The 23017-nt window shown below is 50.1% G+C and overlaps 1 protein-coding gene across 1 annotated transcript in view; it reads right to left on the reverse strand.

Moving 5' to 3' along the window:
* APLF (aprataxin and PNKP like factor) overlaps nt 1–23017 on the reverse strand; it is a 675440-nt gene that overhangs the window by 216939 nt on the left and 435484 nt on the right. Inside the window, exon 7 of the mRNA XM_086927733.1 lies at nt 21506–21903. Within this exon, the coding sequence (XP_086783859.1) occupies nt 21506–21903 (398 nt within the window). The remainder of the gene's footprint in view (nt 1–21505; nt 21904–23017) is intronic.

Below are 23017 nucleotides of genomic sequence, written 5' to 3' on the forward strand. Positions count from 1 at the left end.
AAGTTTAGCACTGCTCTGCACTTCATTGGGTTGTTCAAACCACTCACATTAAGAGTAAGAACCTTGAGGGAGTCATACAACATCAGTGAGACACAAAGGGACTATAATGCTGTACATGTAGCAAGTTTCAATGTGCGGTGGGAGATATGGGGGCCATCTACCAGGTTGTGAGAGGAAGCATAGCAGAGGGATAGCTGGGGGAGGCGGATGAGGGAACCCAAACCCCTCCCCCCCCCAAAAAAACCATGAACAAATCGAAAATTGTAACTAAGAACAAAAAACCCAGTCTATGTAGGAAAACAGAGTTCTGGAAAAAGTGTCCGCCCTCCCGGAGTAGTCGGGAAGTCGTCGTAGGTGGGCTCATGGTGTGGGCAAGGGTGGCGGTCCGGATCCTCCCGCCGCCCACCATAGATCAGAGAGCCACCACCATGGATGAACAGGCGACAAGAGCTCACTCGAACTCGGTGCTCAGAACGGCCAGGGCATCAGCAGCAGAGGTGAGAGCCTCCACTTGGCCCTTCGCTATGTCCTGTTTGTTCGACTTTCGAAATAGTCGTTGGGGTCGCTGCCACCCCGAGGGTGACGTTTCCAGTTCTGATTCGTTGCCCTGTCGTTCATCCTCCTCATGAGGCACCGCCAGGCCCAGCAGTTGGCAAGTGTCCACGAGGGAGCGCATCTGGAGTAGTCTGCCATTGAAGCGGAAAATGAGGCGGAACAGGTGCCCCCAGGAGTAAGTGATGTTCTGTTGCCTAAGATGTTCTGTCACAGGGCGGAACTGCCTTTGGCGCTGCAGCCTGAGCAGAGCCAAGTCCTGGTATAACACTGGAGAGTCGCCTTGATAGGAGATGGGGTGAATGGATCTAGCCTTAGCAAGTATGGCTTCTTTGGTTTTGAAGTCCTGCAGACAGACAAGGATGTCAGCAGGTGGGGCGTTGGCGCTCCAGGGGGGCCGACTCTGTGCGCCCTATCCAGTAGTGTCAGCCGGAGCTCCCAGAATATGGCGGAAGAGACCTTCAGTGAAAGCAAAGAGGTCCTTGGTGTCGTCTGATGGCTTCACCCCCCATATCCTAATGTTGTGCCGCCGTGACCTGTTTTCCAGACCCTCCAGATGTGTTTGCATATCGAGGTGCTGATCCTGTAGTCGGATAATCTCCTGTTGGAGCATGGTCCCCTCCGTCGACACGTTATCGCTTCTGCTCTCCAGGGTCGCTACTCGCTCCCCCACACTGTCCACGTCTTTGCGGATTTCCCGCATCTCGGCGGTCAGCTTCATTTTTACAGATTGTATGTCGGACCAAAGGGTGTTAAAGGGCGACTCTAGAAACGTTTTAGTAATAAGTTCATCTCCGGCCTCTGGCCGGACCTTGAGAGTCGCCATCTGGGATGAAGCGGCTGGGAGGTTAGAGGCAGAAGAGGCTTTCTCAAAAAGTAATTTTAATGACTTCTGTTTCCTCGTCCTGACAGAGGACATGGTCGTGGGGTCTTCTGTAAGGCGTCAGTATCAGGAGAGTATTAGCGCTAATCTCACGTGCGAGAGCAGTCACCAAGTTCTGATCCCGGCTACGATCCGGGGAAGGGGGCACAGTCCCACGTCTCGTAATCGCCTGGAGTACCCCACAGATGTTCAGACTCGAGACAAAGGGCTTACCCCCTCCAGTGCCTGCCTCTAAGCGCGGATGGTCCTCCGTAGGTGACCAGTGAAAGAGTCATCCTGTATCCAGCCAGGTCTGTAGGATGGCGCTGCTGCAATAGGAGACCCGGCCCAGTTCAGGGGGTCCCAGGGGTCCCAGGGGTCGCCACGCCACCACGCGGCCCACTTAGAGCATCCGCCCCTTCCTCTCCACCAACGACAAACTGCTCCCCTTCGCAAGTCCAGGCTGAGGCCAAAGTCAGTAGGGCCGCACTCCTGTACCACCTCCGGGTGCTCCAGGGAGGGACCAAATCAGGAGAATGCGGATTGCGCTGGGCCCGAGGAAACGTAGAATGTCTACGCAAACAAAGGTGGTCTCCACGGGCCATCCGAGCAGAAAGGGCCACTCCCTGGTCTACTGTAGGGGCCCCGGGCTCCGTGCGCCAAGCGGTGGAATCGCACTCCAGTCCCTTCGCGGCGCTCCTCCGATGGGGGCCTCTCCTGACCCGCCATGAGTCCCGGCACCGCGCAACGCTCCTTACCGCTCCGACTAGTCCTCCGGGGCCAGGCCTGCATGTCGCCTCTGCCACAGCGCTCCCTTCGCAACTGCGGCTCTGGCAGTTTCTAATGGGCGGGAGTTGCCAAAGTGGATGCAGCACATTCCAGCGAGGCCACCATCTTCATCCACCTTACAACAATGGAGGCCACTCCGATCGCGGCCTGCAGCGCACTGGGCAGGCCAGCGCCCCTAGGGAAGCGCAGTACTCCTTCGGCTGTCTCTGCTCCCAGGGCTGGCCCAGCCACTGCAATCGACTCTCTGGCTGGCCGCCGCTTCAGCCACAGAGGCTCAGCAAAGTCACAGCCAGCATGGGGAGGAAGAGAGGTTCAGCCCCACCTCGGTCTGCAGCGTTAAATCCGGCGATGCACCAACAGGCCCAGCAAAGTCCGGGACGGGCGCCCGCCGCCAGCCACACCAGCTTCCAGGGAGCTAGAATGGGAACATCCGTGCGGGCTGAGGTAGCGGACCCTCCACTCCGCTGCTCTCACGTCGGGCAGAGGCCGGTGCTGGGGAAGCCTACCTCGGCAGACCCCGTCACGGGTTGCCCCTGTCTTGAGGCCTCCTCCGAAGCTGAGTAGGGCGCTTCCCTCGACGCGGTCAGCGGAAGCCAGCAACAGACCCCCCGGGTCAGAAGGTAGGAGCGGGACAAGGGCATGTTCCGCTGCAAAATGCCGTGGTCACCGGCTCTCTTAGGTGCTGTTAGCCGCTATAGATGGTGGGCGGCATCCTACCTCGCCGCCATCTTAGCCACGCCCCCCTCACTTGTACTTTAAAGTACTTGCCTAGAGCACACACACTTCCTTGCTGCTTGAAGGACTCATTACTGTGGGGAGAAGGAAGGCTACTCAGAGTGACTCCAAGGTCAGGAGGCTGAATTGTGTGAGCGACAGGGACACAACAAGCTTACAGATGCCTTCCTAGGTGCAGCTGACCAGCTAAACCTGGACTTGCTTGGACCTGTCAGAGCCGTGCTGGTGGCCTCTGCTTGAGTGAATCCTGATCCCCAGGAGGTGCCCTCAAGGTCCAATACCCTTGGCTGGAATCAATGGAAGAGCTTCCAAGAAGAAAGAGGCGTAACTCTTGAAGTTGGGCTCGTCATGACTGTGAATGGACCCGTTCACACCAAAACTCTACCGCCAAAAACATCTAGCATGACACTCCTGTGAGACCTGCAGTTTGCATTGACATAAACCGTCCACGACGACTGGCAACATGAGACCTGCTATTTGCTACAGCAACGAGAGCCTGTGATGCTCTAGTGCTAACTGGATCTTTGTGCTCCAATAGTGACCGCCCGTCATTCTCAAACTGCTCCTCGCGCCTAAAGCCTCCTCCTCACAACCTCCTCCAACACAAACAAAACTCTTCGCTCTGGACTGAAGAAGCTAACTTTTCAGTGGGACTAACCTTGTCTCTATATCCGATCTGCCTGGGGTCCTCGCTAACATGAAGCTGCTGCTCCTCATGTGGACTTGGAATTAGAACAGGTGAACTCTTCTCTGGGACGAACCTGGTCCCTGAATCAGTCCTGCACTCCATTGTCGGCGATCGTGAATTGCGAGTGGAGTTTTGTTCTTTTAAGTGACTTTTCACCCGAAAATTTAAAATTGGATATTCTTGGTTGTACTGCTTGGATTCTTGTTGTTCTGGTATCATTTGTATTTATTACAATGTACTCTATTTCTCTAAATAGTTTTTTTTCCTTGTGTTTTCATATTTTTACTGTTTATGTGTTTCTTACACCATTGCAATGCTGTACATATGTGGTCACTGAAAATCCTGTTAAAGAAGAGTTATGGTTATTTTTGCTCATATAAAATTAACATATGTTAATGAAAATTGCAGAAATTCCCATAAGAAACAAAAACTTAAACAGCATCATTAGTATGAGGCAAAATCTCAAAAACCTAAAAAAAAATTACATTTTCCAGTTCTTGTAAGCTGATCTCCCAGCATGACGTTCTCATAACCTCACAAAACATCTATGATTACATTTCAAATGGCATAATTGATGAGATTACATATGACAATACTGATGAAATCATCAACAAAATTAAACTCATAACATCACATGAGAAAATGCATATAATTTTTTAAGACATTGTGTGAGGTTTTTTACCCTCCCATATAGTTCACTAAGAATGGCGTTTATCACCTACAGTCTGTTGGTTTCACCAAATTTACATAAGTGAGTTATCAAACTGGCTTCAGTTCAGCTATTAATTTGTTTAATATCAATCAATCAAATTATTTGTAGAGCGCACTAATCACCCGTGAGGGTCTCAAGGCGCAGAACGGGAGTGGGGGTGCAGCTACTGCTCGAACAGCCAGGTCTTGAGAAGTTTCCTGAAGGTCAGCAGGTCCTGGGTCTGCCGCAGCTATGTGGGGAGGATGTTCCACGTCTTGGCTGCAAGGTAGGAGAATTACCTGCCACCGGTGGAGGTCCTGTGGATGCACGGGACGGCAGCAAGGGCGAGGTCGGCGGAGCATAGCTGGTGATTTGGTGTGTAGAAGGTGAGACGCTTGTTGAGGTATGCTGGTCCGGTATTGTGTAGTGCTTTGTGGGCGTGGGTGGGGAGCTTGAAGGTGATCTTCTCCTTGACTGGGAGCCAGTGCAGGTCCTTCAGGTGGACAGTGATGTGGCTGTGGTGGGGTATGTCGAGGATGAGGCGTGCGCAGGCGTTCTGTATGCGTTGGGAGTCTCTTCTGGAGTTTGCCTGTGGTTCCTGCATAGAGGGCGTATTGAAATCAAACAAATAGGAAATACAGGTCAGAGAAAATGAAAAGCAAAGGTGGGAGGGCAACAAAAGCTGGGCCAAATAATAAGCAATCCGATCCAGGACCTTTCAACAAAAGCAACCCCATCTCCATAGATTGCGAAACACAAAGGGAATGAAGGCACGATGACCTCCCAAATTTAAAGTGACAGCATCAAAAAGGAACCCTCGCCAGAACTAAGGGAGAAGCTATGGAAGGGACAACAAGACAGAAGCTAAACTAGGAGTTCATTGTCCAGTAGAGGGGTGACATAACATCACAGCCAAGGAATCAAACAGGGGGTCGCGGGAAACATGGTCCAAACCGAAGTGAAACCCCCACCCCGCATAAAGGAAACATTCCGCACAGCGACAATATAAATATACTTTGCAATAGACAAAACAAAGAACATTATACAACAATAAAAAGAAAGGAAGAGAAACAAAAGAGAGGTGAGGACAGAAAGATAGAGAAGAAAGCAGTTAGGAGTGCGTTCCCCCAAAAGGGGGAAGGAAGGGAAAGGGGTTCGAAGGAGGATGAGCTATGTGGAGGGAGTCAGGGGGGAGGGCCATGGCCCAGAGTGGAGGCCAGTGGTTGCAAGGTCAAAAGGGTCCACCTGACCGTTCAAGCAGGTTATTCCAGATAGGCCGGTCTCTGACCCCGAGAGAAGGGTTCCAGAGGGTCTTCGAACAACTGCAGGGCCCGCAGTCAAGGGGGCATCAAGCGAGATTGTTAAAGTTTAGTAAAATAGTGTATAAGTGGATGCTAGATGCGGTCAAAATGAGTGTCGGTGTGAGTGAGGAGAGCCGTGAGTAGCTCCAAGAACATGACATCCCACAGCTGGAGAAACCAAGCAGCAATAGGAGGAGGGTGGGGTCACTTCCAGCAGGAGGCAATGGACTGTTGTGCCGCTCCCAATAGATGAAGAATTACGTACCAGTCCGCCGAAGTCATGACCTTCAGCGCGCCGGGTCGAATGCCCAGAACCGCTAGAGACGGGGTAGAGGGAATCAGGAACCCCATCACCTCTTTAAAGTGACTGGGGACCTCCTTCCAAAACAAGGCAAGACCACCAACTGTGCAAGAAGTCTCCTCTATCCGTCTGGCATCTCCAGCAAAGTGGAGGGGTGTTTGGGAACATCTGATGAAGACAGGTAGGGGTATAATACCATCACGTAATCAGTTTATTTGCAGATTTACGCTGAGGCGTGCTATGCTACACCTTGGTGATGTCCCTCCACAAGTGAGCCCACTCCTCCGGGGAGATGTCAGCGGTCAAATCGGAGGCCCCACGCGTCTGGTAGCCATGAGGCAGAAGCTGTTGAGAGTGCTGAAGAACAGGGTAGGTATTGGAGGTTTGTCCCCTGGACCTCTCAAATCTACGAACCAAGGACTCAAAGGGGGTGAGCTGCCGAGTCACATCCTGGGAATACATGGGGGAACTAAGCCAGTGACGCAATTGATAAGTATTGCAGTCACGCGTTGTCTGACAGATGAAAAAATCATTTGCACTGGTCAAAGGTACGGAGGGCAGTGCCCTGGACAAAATCTTGGAGAACTCGCCGACCCTCTACGGTCCAAGCCACAAAAGCCTGAGGCTGCAAGGCCGAAGGGGACGCAGGATTGCGCATTTGAGGGGTATTGGGGGAAGGGAATGTCGTAAGGCCCCGGGGTACCGCCAGTCTATCCCATATCTCCAAGACCATTCTTGTTGGAGTCCCTATGTAGGCACTGAAAGGGCGGGCCTCTCGCGGGAAACAGGCTAACTTCCACAAGGGTCTTCAGACCACCGCCTAGTCCATATGATACCAGTGTTTCTCGCTTTCAGGGACAATCCATTCCGATATAAACCGGAGGTGACAAAACCAATAATCTTCCAATAAATTGGGGCAGGCAAGGCCACCAGAGATCTGGAAAGCATGAGTATTTTATGAGAAGAGCGGGGGTGGGATTTCCCCCAGATGAATTTGGTAAAATCGCATTGTATGGCCTGGATATCAGCGTGTGGTATTGGAGTAGGTAGAGACTGGAACAGGTAAAGGCCGCTAGGAAGGAGGGACATTTTACTGGCCCTCCCATCTACGCATCTCCACGCGAATAGATTTCCAATATCTAGGCCAATTAGATGAGGACCAAGTTGCGAGCGTAGGAGTCCGATCCAGGCCCAAGTAGCGAATCGACTCGTCAGTCCATTGCACCGGGAGCAGGTCCCGGACCCCAGAAGCGCAGCTACTGCAGGGAGAGAGGTTGACGGGGAGGACAGACAGAAGAAGATCATCAGCAAAGAGGGAAGCTTTATGCTCAGTGACCCCCCCATAGGGATACCCCGTATATCCTGGATGCAGAGTATGGCAATAGCCAGGGGCTCGACGACAAGAGCGAATAATAAAGGAGAGAGCGGGCACCCCTGACGAGTGCCTTGGTGGATAGAGATAGGAGCAGTGGTGGAGCCATTGAAACGAATGTGAGTGGTAGGCTTCCCATAGTGGGCCATCAGTATACAAATAAACCCAGGTCCCAAGCCAAACTGTTGGTGAACCGCCCGGTTAAAGCCCCAGTCCTTGCGATAAAACGCTTTCTCAGCATCGAGGGAGACCAGGCAGGCAGGGATAGCTCTGATACGTGACTTTTCTACTAAGTGGGCAATCAAATGGATATTGTCCACACCTTGACTGTGGCGGATAAACCCTACTTGATAAGGGTCGATAAGGCCCGGTAGGTGAGCCTTCAAGCGATTTGCCAAGATTTTGGTGAATATCTTGGAGTCTTTATTTAATAGGGCAATGGGGTAGGAGGCTAGCAGGGTCGGATCTTTGCCATGCTTGGGGACAAACATTATCTCCGCCTCATTCATCGTAGGAGAGAGGCTCGAATGATCAGTTAAGCTGTTAAAGAGATGGAGCAAGTGATCCTGCAATTGCGGGTAGAAGACCTGAGAAAAAGCGACCGGCAGGCCATCTGGGCCCAGGGCTTTGCCCGTCAGGAACTGTTTTAATGCATTAGCAATTTCCTCGTGGGAGATAGGCTCATCAAGTAACTTTGTAAAATAGGGATCAATAGGGTCCAAGGGACAAGAGCCAAGGAATGCCCCAACCGAAGGACAAGGATCATGAGCATAAATATCGTTATAAAAGCCAATCAATGTATGGCCCTTGTCCGACTCCGAGATAGCCCAGGAGCTGTTGGGCCACTTGAGCTTCGCGATGTGGGATCGGGCAGTCTGGGTCCACCCACGTAGAATTTTTGTTTAGGATTAACAAGGAGCCGCTCTGCCTTATTAGTACCATGTAAGCGCCGTGGACCACGTAGGGCAGCAAGGCGCTGCTTGTTGGCGAGGGAGGGACAGGCATGATCTTTATGTTCCAAGTCTTTAATATCCCGAGAGAGTGTTGACTCGACCAGACGTGCCTCCCTGGTCCGGGCAATGGAGATTGATGTGATAACCCCCGAACAGTGGTATGAAGGCATCCCAATGGGCCTCCTCTGGAGTAACAGTACTCTTACAAAAAAGGCCTCAATCTCCTTGCCACATCCACCGGGTCCCGGAGGGCCTAGGGGGGGAGATGCCACTGAGGGAGGGGATCACCACGGGCGGCAGGGGATTAGAGCGTGAGCAAAACATGCGCATGATCGGAAATGGAAATATCTGAAATTTCAAACCAAACCGAGGTCGGTAATGGCATCTTGTAATAACGCTGACATTGCCCCAGCAACTTGGTGCGCCTGCGCAGTACGATCCCGCTCAGGGTCCCAAACCAAATTAAAGTCGCCTCCAAGGACAACAGGAGTAGAAAGGGAGCGAAGGAGAGCCCCAAGTTGTAAGCACAAGAACGCATCCTGTTTCTGATTGGGGCGCATACATTGACAAAAGTGCAGGAGCCCCAACCCCAAACCATGTGGACCTTAAGAAATCTCCCACCCTCATCGGCCACACACCTGGGGGTCACCTCACGCCAACCGGACTTGAAAAAAATGGCTACTCCACTAGGTTTGGACAGGGAGCATGCCCAGAACTGGATGGGGTAATTACGGTGGGACATTAGGTGGGTATCAAAGGTAAGTAAGTGAGTCTCCTGTAAGAAAACGACATCAGGATCATGCTGGAGTAGATAGCGCCATACCTGCTGACACTTGTTAGGGGCGTTGAGCCACTTCACATTGAGAGAGAGGTACGCGTCATGGTGCAAGTGGGGAAAGACATCGCACCCAAGCCACCCCGCCAGAACCCAGAACATCCCAGACCCCAAAACCAGCTAGGCGCATTTCAGTGGAGCCAAGGAAGACACCCCCCAATGCCTGGAAGAAAGCAGCCCACCAAGGTCGCACAGGGGAAGAGAAGAAACAAGTTGTCGAGAACTGTGGCAAAGAGAATGGAAAAAGAACATGAGCAGAGGGCCAGCTGACCCCCCCATAGTTGCCAAGAACTCCTCCATACACCCCCAAAGAGATGCAGTGACAGAGCCTCCGGCAAAGGCACAACCGAAGAACTGTATTGGGAGAAAAAAAGAAAGAAAAAGAATAAAGAAAAAAATGGACAACTGGGTGAAGTCAATGTAGAGTCTATTCGGAACAGCCCACTATCTCGAAGGCAGGCCATTCCGGAGAAGTCACTCTCCTGTGGGACTCTGGAGAGGGGGGGCGGCAGACACACTGGAGGTGGAGAGTCTCTGACATCAGCATCCTGTGGAAAAGCGAACAAAGCAAGGATTAATCTAGTCACCAGGCCCGGGCTGGGAGGACTGGCAGGGCTGGGCCAGAGGTAAAGACATAGTGAGGAACATCATGTACCAGAGGGCAGCTAGTTTCTAATAGATGGGGAGCCGCTCAAGGAACGAATGTGGCTAATGAGATCCTGCTTGGCTTGCGATGATTCAGGTTCCCTCGAGAGGCATCTGGACCATTTTTGCCGGAGTGCGCCCGCAGGGAGTGTGCAAGAAGACGTGAGGTCATCACTGTCAGAGTCCACAGGGAGATGGAGGAGGCGCTGTACCTCCTGTAAGGACTGAATAGCTTGCCGTCTACCTTCCCAGGTGAAAATCAGAGCAAAAGCATTGCCCCATTGATATTTAACCACAAGGTCCCTCAATTTATCCGACACTGGCTTGAATTTCTTCCTTCGGTGGAGCGTAGAAGGTGCAAGGTCTTGAAAGATTTGTATGGAGAGTCCATTATAGGAGACCGATTTCTAAGGATGGCTTCTTTGTCCGCAAAGAAGTTGACTTGTGTGATGATGTCCAAGACAAAGTTAGGACGGTTGCGGGGGTCAGGTACACAATGCGCTCGATCAAGCATGGGCGGCGAAGTGCCCTCGCTCTACCGAATGGCATGTAGGAGGTCTGCTGTGCACGTTAAGATGTCTTTCCCTTCCGTTCCCAATCGAACAATGTGTAGATTGTTCCGCCGAATGCGGTTTTCCAAATCCCCCTGCTTCAACTGTAGGGTATTATTTTGGTCTTCAAGTTTGGTTACCTTCTTCCAGAGGCCCTCAAGATCCTCCGTCCTGGCATCCATCGTGCGTTCAAGACCATCAACCCTGTTGCCTGTCTTAGTGACCTCTCTTCAGATGTCTTGCAGTCCTACCGAAGGGAACCAATTTCAGTCTTAATTTCTTGCGGGAAAATCGACATATAGGCCTAGGTGATTGGCACCTCTGAGGCGGATGACCCAGAGGGTGCCAAAGAAGCGGTAGGGTCCTCCTGCATATGTGTTTTGGACCAGAGGGAGGTTACTGGATTCTTGAGGGCAGCCACAGAGTAGGCCTCTTTATTACCCCTGTGCTTATGAGGCATGACTATGCAGAGCAGAAAAGACAAGGGCCCAGCAAAGGAAGATCAAGGCTACTCCAGCCAGTGGCGGGACCTGGGATGAGCGGCAACGAGATACCATAGAATCAGAGACCCACTCAGCAAGGAGGTGGCTTAAGTTGCATCACACAGGTTGTAAACGGACACAAAGGGCCTCCGAATGCGCAGGGGCAAGGACAGCAGGGGGGCCACAGGCAATCGAACCCCACCAGGCAGGAGAAGAGTTTCCAATCAGCAACAGGAAAGGGCTGTCAAACTCACAAAGGAGCAGGGTCTACCCAGAGGCAGGCTCTGCTGTCCCGCAACACCATGGGGGCCACCAACTAGAAGCCAAGCCAAGCAGGACAGGAAAGGGGGCCACGTGAGATGGAGAGGCACAAAAAGTCACTGGACCCCTTCCAAGGGCCTCACAAGCAGCGAGGCAGCACCCAGCTCGGCGCAATCTTCCTAAGAGTCTGGATGTCACTAGGGACCCCATAGGCTAATACTCCGGCAGCACGGGGCCCAGGGATAAAGAGAGTCAAGCCAGGCGGTGTCAGACGGGCCTCCGAAAAGTGGAAGAAAATTCAGTGACAGTGACAGTAACAGTAGCAAATGGATGAATGTAGTGCATTGCATTGTGTAACATTTATCTCTTATCAACGTCATGTCTCCTTAGGTAACATCTACACTTATGATGATATCAGAGGAAAAGACTAACTCCATCTTAAGTTGGGAATCTGTGGAAAAACACCATCATGGAAATGACCATATCTAAGTCTAGCCACATCTACCTCTTTCAACATGAGAAAAATCCCGCTTTGACATCTCCCTTTCCTTACAATCTTCCACAAACTAACTGACGCTCTTCTTTGTCAGTGATCTACGCATGCCGTGTAACACCACTTCATATGACCACTAGTGCGTAAATGATGATGTAGTCTGGGTGGTGCAAACACCTAGCCAAGTACCAAGCACTAAACCCAGAGATGTGTAGCTTCACCATGTGGCGAGCATAGAACCTAAGTATAGGTAGTCTGCTTTCAAGTACACACCACTTCAAGTAAGTATCTGGCACAGATGCACAAGTTACTTACCTTCGGTAACGATATATCTGTAAGAAACAGTAGTTAGTGTTAGATTCCTTACCTTAGAATATCCCCAGGCGTCGGAGGGATGCAAAGGCGGAAAGAAGGTGGGCAAGGTGATGGACTGCCCGATATGAAAGGCTGTAACCACCTTGGGCAGGAAAAAAGGACGAGTCCTCAGAACAACTTTGTCCGGATGGAGAGAGAGGAAAGGAGGCTTAGAAGACAGAGCCTGGAGCTCCCTCACTCTCCTGGCAGAGGTGATGGCAACCAGGAATGCAGTTTTAAGAGTCAGAAGATGAAGAGGACTGTTATGAAGTTGCTCAAAGGGAGCGCACATCAGATATATCAGTACGAGGTTTAAGGCCAACTGAGGCATCACGAAGGGAACAGGAGGGAACATGTGTGTGATGCCTTACCTTAGAATATCCCCAGGCGTCAGACTGGATCCTGAAGTTTTAGTCAGCAGTACCCTTGCGTGTCGGTAGGCGTCGTCTGCGGCTCCGAGTCCGTCGTCGTGATCGCTGGGATGATGTCGGAGTATTTAGATGCCGCCCTCGCTCGCTGATGTCAGTTCTGTACATAGCTTTCCGGCCAGGAACGCAGAGCCATGCAAGAATCCGACACTGGTGCCATGAAACTAGGGTCCTAAAAGGGATGTCCTTAACCCTAGATATCGGTTCGCAGAACAGGGAGGATGGGCGGGGAGGTAAGGAATCTAACACTAACTACTGTTTCTTACAGATATATTGTTACCGAAGGTAAGTAACTTGTGCATCTGAAAGAAAGAGGTTAGTGTTAGATTCCTTACCTTAGAATAGATACACCAGCAATACCAACCCCGGTGGTGGGTCTGCGAACCAAGTTCACACCAGAAAGTCCTTGAGAACGGAACGGCCGAAAAAGCCATCTCTACGGACTTGGCTGTCCAGGCAGTAGTATCTAGCAAACGTGTGCAGCGAGGCACTCATAGCTGCCTGACAGATATCCTGCAAGGGGACTTCCCGACCCAGGGGAGTAGTAGGTGCCGTGGCCCGAGTGGAATGGGCGCGCAGCCCCACAGGAGGCTCCTTTATCGCCAAGGAGTAACAAACCTTGATGTACAAAACAACCCACCGAGAGATGGTCCGCTTGTGCACCGCCCGTCCCTTCTTAGCACCCACGTAACCAACAAAGAGCCTATCGTCCACCAGGAACTGGCGTGTGCGGTCTAGATAGAAGGAGAGCGCACGTTTTGGGTCCAGACGGTGGAGCCTCTCTTCCTCTTTCGAGGGAAACAAAGGCGGAAAGAAGGTGGGCAAGGTGATGGACTGTCCGATATGAAAGGCTGTAACCACCTTGGGCAGGAAAAAAGGACGAGTCCTCAGTACAACTTTGTCCGGATGGAGAGAGAGGAAAGGAGGCTTAGAAGACAGAGCCTGGAGCTCCCTCACTCTCCAGGCAGAGGTGATGGCAACCAGGAATGCAGTTTTAAGAGTCAGAAGATGAAGAGGACTGTTATGAAGTTGCTCAAAGGGAGCGCACATCAGATATGTCAGTACAAGGTTTAAGGCCAACTGAGGCATCAAGAAGGGAACAGGAGGAAACATGTGTGTGATGCCTTTCAAGAATCTATTTATAACAGGGGACTTGAAAAGAGAAGGCTGATCAGGAAGCCTTAAGAAGGCTGAAATGGCAGAGAGATAGCCTTTGATAGTGCCCAGAGAAGAGCCCTGCTGGGCAAGAGAAAGAAGGAAGAGGAGAACCTCTGAAAGGGGGGCTGAAAGTTGATCCACAACCTTTGCTGTGCACCATGCCACAAATTTGTTCCACCTGCAGGCGTATACCCATTTTGTGGAGGGACGCCTTGCTGCCAGAATCACGTCACAGACAGCAGGAGGCAAGTCAAATGGTCTCAACTGCCGCCGCTCAATCTCCACGCATGTAGGTGGAGACTGGAGAGGTTCGGGTGGAGGACCGTCCCCTGCTGCTGCAACAGAAGGTCCTCCTGAAGAGGCAGATGAATCAGGAGATCGACTGACATGCTGAGTAGCTCGGGATACCAGTATCTTCGTGCCCAGTCCGGAGCCACAAGGATGACTTGGGCCCGGTCTCGCCTGATCTTCTTCAGCACTCTGGGCAGAAGTGGTATAAGCAGAAAGGCGTACAACAAACCGCAACTCCACTCGTGACGAAAAGCGTCTCCGAGCAAGTGCCGCCTTGGTATTTCCAACGCGCAGAACTGATGACATTGAGCGTTCTCTTCGGTGGCGTATAGAACTAACCAAGGGTCTCCCCACTGCTGAAAGAGACCTTGTGCCACGTGCGAGTTCAGACGCCATTCGTGATCCATCATGCACCGGCGGCTGAGCTTGTCCGCCCTGGCGTTCAGGGAACCTGCCAGATGTTAAACCACCAAGGTGACGCCCTGGTGTTCCAGTCATGTCCAGAGGCGCGGAGCCTCCTGACAAAGGGTCGACGACCCCACTCGGCCCTGTTTGTTGCAGTACCACATGGCGGTGGTGTTGCCCGTGAACACCTGCACAACACTTCCGCGGACAGAGAGAAGGAATGCCTTCAGTGCAAGTCAGATCCCGCAGCTCCAGAAGGTTGATATGGAGCCGGGACTCCGCAGGAGAATAGAGGCCTCTGATCTCCACCTCTCCCTTGTGGCCCCCCCATCCCAGGAGGGATGCATCCGTCACTACTACGTGCCCCGGGTGGGGAAGGGAGAGGGATCTGCCGCTGACCCAATTGCGGTTCGTGAGCCACCACTGCAACTGACTCGCAGTGCCCTGCGAGATCAGGACGTGGTCTGACAGGTTGCCTTGATGCTGTGCCCACTGAAACTTCAGATCCCACTGCAGAGCCTGCATCAGTGTTGAGAACAGTTTCTTCCCAAACTGATCAAACCTTTTGGATTCCCAATCTGGAAGAGCAGTCGGGAATGCGGTCTGGGAGGTAGAGGCCTGGTTCACTAGGCTCTCAGGGGTGGGGTGAACGGACAGAAAGTGAGGGTCACCCGGAGCCGGGCGGTGGCGTCGGGCCACGTTCCGATCCACAGGGGGCACTGTGGAGAGCTGGGACAAGGTGCCCATCAGAATGTCTGTGAGGGCTTCATTAAACGGCAGCATAGGCACTGAAGAGCTTACTGGCGGCTGAAGAACCTCGGTGAGGAGATTAGTCCTCATGGCGGCCACAGGGAGCTCAAGAAGCAAGGCCTTGGCTTCCCTGCGCAACACCACACCATAAGTGGCACCCTCCTCCGTAGCCACGGGGGGAGGAGAGATGAACCCAGATGAACCCAGTGTCGGGCGATGTGTCCAGACCACTGGCCTCCCCCAACTCCTCTGCTCAATCCTGACTTAACTGGCACTTCCAGTCCTCCCCTTCATCCGTGTCCTGTAAAACAGGCAAAAATGACGGAGCCGGGTCATAGATGAATTGCTCACCGACCGACGCCAGACCCGGACCGGGGCTGAAACCGGGGGCGGCGGCGTCCGGAGACGGCGCCGGGAGTGACACCAATGGGGTCGGCGGCAGCATAGGAGTCGTAAGGTCAACCGGGATCCAGGCCTGGATCCCCCTGGGCCCTGCGGCATCGATACCGAAGTCGACGACGGCGCCGGGGCCGAAGCCGCTTAGGCCCGAGGTTGGGTCTGCGGGACCCGAAGGCGCGCCGGCAGGCCTCAACGGAGGGAAGTGAGTCCTCGTGGCCATGAGGAAGTCACGCATCTCCTCCGGCGTCGCGTGCAGTCCAGGGACCTGAGGGTATGGGACCGGATGCGAACCCGCGGCTCCGATGGAGCCGCACACTTGATGTCACTCGAACCTTCAGTTGCGTCGTGCGACCAGCGAGGGGAGTCAGAACAGCGATAAAGCCTCTTCGACTTCTTCTTTCTCAACTTACCGGAGGACTTAGAACCCGACGAGTGGTGGCGACTCGACGAGCATTGCTGGCTGCCTCTCCGCGACCGGGACCTCGAGCGGAGCGGAGCCAACTGCAGGATCTCGAGGAGCTTACGGGACCGCTCCTGCCTAGCTTTCGAGGTCAAGGCCTGGCAGTCTGGGTACGACTTGTCGTCGTGGTCGGCCCGAGGCAGTAGAGACACCGGCAGTGGGGGTCAGTCACCGACATTAGGCAGTTACGGGCGTCGCACAGCTTGAACCCGGGCATCACTACCGGCACCAGGAGTCGATATCGACCCGAAAAGAACAGCCAAAAATAGGCCAAAAAGTTAGTCAAAAAGTGACTTGGGTAACTGCTTTTCTCGAATCTGCGCTTGCTGGTGTTGAAAAAAGAAGAACTGATGTCAGCGCGCGAGGGCAGCGTCTAAGTACTCTGACAACGTCATCCTGGCGATCACGATGCCGACGACGGACGCTAAGCCGCAGTCCACGCCTACCGACGCGCAAGGGTACTGCTGACGAAAACTTTCCGGATCCAGTCTGACGCCTGTGGATATTCTAAGGTAATGAATCTAACACTAACCTGTTTCTTTCAGATGTAATATTATTCCCCTCTGCAATAGCTTTGGGTTTTTAAGCATACCACTGGGAAAAATAATTAGCCAACAGGGGAATATGAACTGAAGAGTCATCTTCTGAAGAACCCGGATTAGATGGCTAACCTTTCCAAAGAATCTGAAATTGAAGATGGCCCCAGATAGGAAATGTTAGAATCATGACACATATGCAGCACATCAAGCTATATTGCTTTAGTATGAATAAAATTAGCCTGTTGACTGAAAGACAACTTATTTGATCATACAAAAGCTATCTTAAAGATGATTCCGCTCACTCCCTTGGACTCGTTTGCTCTTCAGTCATCGTAACACATTTTAATAAAAAGGATTGAACAGTTCCAGCCACAGGATGAGAGGGAACTACTGGCTGAACATTGATAAGTGACTCATAAGGATGACACTATAAGACATCAAGCAGATGTTCAATGAAGTTGTGCTGTAAAAAGAACAACGTCCATCTAGTTTTCTGACAGTTTCTACAATGAAGGTTTCATAAAAACCGCATATTCAAATGATAAGCCTGAATTTCAAAAGGTTCCCTGGAGGCAAACAAACGATGTCTTTTTTCAGTACAAACTATCAGCAGCAGCAGGGGAAGCAGGAATGAGGACAGTAAAGGCCTACTTTTTGAGGCAAAAACAAAAATAATTAAGCAGTTAAATATATCGAATTTTTGAAAAAGAATATTTTCTTTGTCGAAAAAAATACTTTCTGTCATTGATACAGCCCGACCCCACGTTAGAGAATCGATTGACCAACCAGAGTTAAACGCTGCTCAAAACGGAACTAATGTCTGGAGACACAAGACGAAACCTATCTGCGCTATACTCAGTGCTTAATTTGTAAAATAATGTGTGCAGCTTGAGCAGCATTTAAATCGGGTAGGTCAATCGATTCTCTAACCGTCCTGGGAAGGGGGTCGCAGATTCTGTTGGAGCGTGCAGCAGTTCCTGGCGTCAGGCTGATTGAGGCCGGGTGATCACGGTGGAGGCCTAATTCACGCCTCATTAACAAGTAAAGGTCTTCTGAAGACCTGTGAAGTACTCGGGTGTGCCTTTCTGTGTGTCCCGAAGCTGTTTCAGCCGGGCTCACTTACACGTGCTGGGGAGTGGGGGGGGGGGGGGGTGTCTGGGGGAGGAGGCTGTAGCCCTTTGAGTTCAATCAATGGACTTAGCTGTGGGGTTTATTTTTAACGTTTTATATAGCGCTAGCTTAACCCGTAGGTATCAGAGCGCTTTACAAACACACATAGCAAACAGCAGACGGACATTACAGTCATTGGTTCAAGTCCCACATACCTGGCGCCTGTGCAGGAGAAATGTGCCTGAAACTGTTCTTCACCGTGAGGTGTTTAGACAGCCTGTCAGTCCCCCCCCCCCCCCCCCCAAGCAGGGAAGCACAGAGATGCCCTCCCATGAGAGAGGAAGAAGGAAGAAGACACAGAGAGATACTGACCCCACCCCCATGAGAGAGGCACAGAAAAGGTGGGTGGATGAAGGATGAATGTATGTGTGGATGGAAGGATGAAGGGTGGGTGGATGGATGGATGGATGGATGGAAGGATGAAGGATGGATGGGTGGATGTAAGGATGAATAGATGGATGTGTGAAAAGGTGGGTGGATGAATGATGAGTGGATGGATGTAAAGATGAAAGGGTAGATGGATGGATGAAGGATGAATGGATGGATGTGTGAAAAGGTGGGTGGATGAATGATGAGTGGATGGATGTAAAGATGAAAGGGTGGATGGATGGATGAAGGATGGATGGATGTGTGAAAAGGTGGGTGGATGGATGGATGAAAGGGTGGGTGGGTGAATGATGAGTGGATGGATGTAAAGATGAAAGGGTGGATGGATGGATGAAGGATGGATGGATGAAAGGGTGGATGGATGAAGGATGTATGTATGGATGGAAGGACAAAAAGGTAGATGGATGAAGGATGGATGTATGGGTGGATAAAAGGTTGCATGGATGAATGATGGATGCATGGATGGATGTGTGAAAAGGTGGGGGATGAATGATGGGTGGATGGATGGATGGATGGATGGATGAAAGGGTAGGTGGATGGATGAAGGATGGATGGATGAAAGGGTGGATGGATGAAGGATGTATGTATGGATGGAAGGACAAAAAGGTAGATGGATGAAGGATGGATGTATGGGTGGATAAAAGGTTGCATGGATGAATGATGGATGCATGGATGGATGTGTGAAAAGGTGGGGGATGAATGATGGGTGGATGGATGGATGAAAGGGTGGGTGGATGAAGGATGGATGTATGGATGAAAGGGTGGATGGATGTATGGATGGAATAATGAAAGGGTGGATGGATGAAGGATGGATAGGTGAAATAGTGGATGTATGGATGGAAGGATGAAAGGGTGGATGGATGAAGGATGGATGTATGGATGGATGGGTAAAAGGTTGCATGGATGAATGATGGATGAATGGATGGATGTGTGAAAAGGTGGGTGGATGAATAGATGGGTGGATAGGTAAAGGATGGACGTATGGATGGAAGGATGAAAGGGTGGATGGATGTGTGAGTGTGGGTGGATGAATGATGGATGGATGGATGTGATGAGGTCTAACAGGCGCATTTATGGTTGTCGATAGTTGTTGATGATGAGGAGTACCAGTTTCTAGAATCTTTTGTCGTAAGGGGGTCCTTACGCCTAAAAAGGTTTTACAAGGGGGTCTCGGCATCAAAAAGTTTGAAGACCTCTGCTCTAACGTGTGGGGTCGGGGTGTGTCAATGACCGAATGTATTTTTTTGACAAAGAAAATATTGCTTTTCTAAAATTCGATATATTTAACTGCTTCATTATTATTGTTTTGTCCCTCAAAAAAACAGGCCTTTATGTCCTCATTCCTGCTTCCCCTGCTGCTGCTCATTTAGCCATCCGGTCCATTTGCTCCCCAACTGCCTTGCTGTTCAGCCTGCTATACCATTTAGAATTAGTACTTCTGAACTGAGCATTTCGCATTTCTAGAGGACCGTTCTCCTGCCAGCACTGCCGCTTCACCTGCAACACTGAAGTGACCAACAATGCCAGGGAACCCGCAAACATAAATACGGTGCCCGCGCTGACCACGACCGGCGCTGCACAACTCCAGTCCATTCTACTCAATGAACGATTGCTCTGCAAACATGCCATGGAGATCTGGAACAAAATCTCATCTCTTCCCCCGGACGTCCTTTTCCTCAGGCTGAACCCCGCCTCCGCGCTGGATATCGGCATTTCACTTATCATTTACCATATGCAAAATTCCCTGTGCCCAACCAATTATGAGAAACCAGCACCTTCAGAGCATGGGGGTTGGCCACAAGGACTGACTTGTGTCCCGGCAGTCACCCTCACTGCACACTGCTTTTGGCTGTTCATAACAGGGTATGGCCGCAAAGCTTGCCTTCATCCAGACCCAGTGATCATTCCTTTGCAGGAGGCCAACCTCTTTTGCATAATGACTTTAGCCATGCGCAGCGGGGGCTGGCCACAGGCAGCCAAACCCTAAATCCAACTTTCAGCTTGTGGCCAACCTCCTCTGCACAAATCTTTCAGCTGTGTGCAGGAAGTGCTTACTAAATGCACACCTCGTGCTGCGTGCAGCGAGGATTCACACCAGAGGCTGCTGCTAGGTCCTGCTTCCAATCTGCCCGTGTAAACATTGCCACATGTGCAGGATTCAGGGTTTGCTAATCCAGCATGTACCTGGATGTCAGGGTAAATTTCACCCTGCCCCCTTATGGTGGTATAATATTTCTCCAACACAGTAGTCAGCACACCATGTTGGGTAATGGCTGCCGAAACAGTAATTTCAGCCCAAACTGCTGTACAGATACCTGTGGTGGACGCTATTAAATGCCATTTAAAAGTCCATAGCACTGTTCTGCAGTAAAAAACACACACATCCATTCTGTAGTTTTAGAAGAAGCTGTTACGGTAAGGTGTAGTTAACAGTGGACAAGGGCAAAGCAGAGAATTGGTTTGAGGCTGCTATTGTGATGATGAAACCCATTGTTAGCAAATTTCACATGGAGCTGTGAGGTACATTTGTCCTGTATGTTGTGACTGACTTCGAGATTTTCCTTGTGCTCACTCGTTTTGCGCGAGAGTTGTTTGTTTGTCCGCCATCGTGTAGGATTACTTGTCTCTCTTTTCTCATTCTGGGGGCCTTCTTCACTTTTTGGACTTTGATAGGGCTAGCTTTCCCGAATTGGCCAAAGTCACAGTGGGCATCTTAGACGACGGCTGGACTTCGGAGGCATAATCTAGTTTGGATATGCCACCCTCACAATACTTCTTTAGAGGTGGGAGTTATGAGTCTATGGCAAAGGCAAGCCCATCCGCGCCTGACTGCTACCAGCCACTAAGCCCTACTTTAACCAGCTTTTTTTCAGGGACTAGAAGTAAAAGCCAGGAAAGGCTCCACTCTCGACCCTGCATTTACCAAGTGAAGATCTGTTACATCTATATTCATCCAAGCATTTAATCTCCACTTATGATAGTAACAAGCTGGGAGGGAAGCAAACCTTCTACTTGTATTGAGCACCCAGGGATTTCTATAAATGGCAGGGACTCTACTGTGGAAAGGGCAGTCAGCACTCCAGATTACTCTGTGAGCTTTGGCTTATGTTGTCTCATGGAATCCTAGTTAAATGCTTATGCAGGTATCATCATAGATGAATTTGTGCATTCTGCAACAAAATGGCATGGGAGGTGGCATCCATATAACATTTAAAACTTCACAGATTGTAAGGGCTGTTGTAAGAGATTGGCAGAGAGGCTACTCTGTTGCAATAACAACGGACTACCTTCTCCGCCAAACCCTCGGTCCAGCAACCTGATGTTCAGGCAGGTAAACCGTACGTATGTCAGCGATGGCACCAACTCCAGATCTGTCACTGACATTCTCCTTCGATTTATTTTCTAAAGAAATCATGTCACAGCACAGGGGCTCCAGCGTAACTTTAACGGTGGGGTGAACCCTATGCAGAGGCGCATGACGCCACTTTCACAAAATTCAGGATCCAGTTTGGTACACAAAGTGAGGAATCTATGGTTAGAAATATCCATCAGAACAAAACACTTATGAAAATAAACAATTCCTATTTGCAAGATTTAATAAAGAAAAATAAATGTAGTTTCAGTTTAGTCTGATACAAGCAACCGGTTCCTACCTGTAGCATTGTTGTCCATACACACAGGGCATTCGCTTACTAGAGGTTTGTGTGGACCCTTGTGAAGTATCCTCATTGCGCAATGATCCTCCTATGGGATCTGTAGGACTTGCATCCGTCTCCTCCTCAGCAGTGGAGTGCACTGGTGATTGAGGAAGCACACCATGCGGAGCAGGTGGGCTTTCATCAAGACTTTCTTGTTTCTCATGTTCACTCCATTTTCTTCTATGTATTTGAGTGGGAAGTTGAGGTTTTGGTGTTTGATTTTGTTCCAGCGACTCATTTTTTGGCCGACAGATTTTATCTTCCTTGGGGCTTTCAGTTCTTTGCAGCTCTGTATTTTGGTTGCCAGTCTCCAAGTTATCAGTGCCCTTTGAAACACGTGAGACAGGGGCTTCCTGTAAACAGACATGCAAGGATTCAAGTCAACATGTGCACAAACGTATTTCCCTAGTTAACTGTTTTGGGGTAAATACATTTAAATATAAAAATTAATGACACCACTGAACAAGTTTGTTATGTGGATTTCTTATGACATTTTTAAAGAACATCAAGATGGCACCAAACCCACTGTACAATTATGCTTGATTTGGTTACATTTAAGGGCTGCATTAAAATCAGTAAACAGATGTATGTAGGGAATATGCCACGTTACCTCGCATGCCTTTTTAACGCATGCCATTACAACGCATGCTATTACAAACGGGTCATTACAATGACCGAGTTATAACAACGCATGCCATTACCACAACGACTTGCTCTAGGGGGGAGCTGGATGTTGGAATAGTATAAATAACTATTCCAACTCCAGTCTGTGCAACAGTACGGAAGGTGTTGGATTTTAAATCCGACACCTTCTGACCCCCCTAGAGCAAGTCGTTGTTCCGACTTACAGAGTAATGGCATGTGTTGTAACAATGCGGTCATTGTACCAACCGCATTGTAATGGCATGGGGTGTTCCGGTTTCGTGGTAAACAATGTTTACCGTCTGTGGGGCAGCTGGTTACATTAACAGGAAATATGATCACAAAAATACCTTCCACATACCAATTTCTACACCCTATTAGAATATTCAGTTCACTCATTCATCATACCAAAGTCGTTCTGTAGACTCTTAATACTGAACTCAAATATATGCAAACATGTATGTTATTTATTGTATTATCCAGATATACATAAAAACACTCTAGATGACATCATAGAATACTCAGAGCTCTGCCAGCATCACATAACCACAAATTCACTTCAAGAGAATAACTATTTCTAGAAAATAATTAGAACAATTCAAAAATACTATTTTTAGACATAGGTGTTTGTCTTCACTTTCAACATTATCTCCTTATCCTTATTATGTCACTATATTTCATACACCAAATGTCATAGAATAAAACACTTTTTTAAAACAATTTCAGGAAAAACATATACAGTATGCAGTTTATCAAAAGAATACAAATATCAGACCGATTTCAAAATGCTAAATAGCATGACAACTACATACTATTTAACATTTT

The sequence above is a fragment of the Lissotriton vulgaris genome, chromosome 6 (genome assembly GCF_964263255.1).
Source record: "Lissotriton vulgaris chromosome 6, aLisVul1.2, whole genome shotgun sequence".
Classification (NCBI taxonomy): Eukaryota; Metazoa; Chordata; class Amphibia; order Caudata; family Salamandridae; genus Lissotriton; species Lissotriton vulgaris.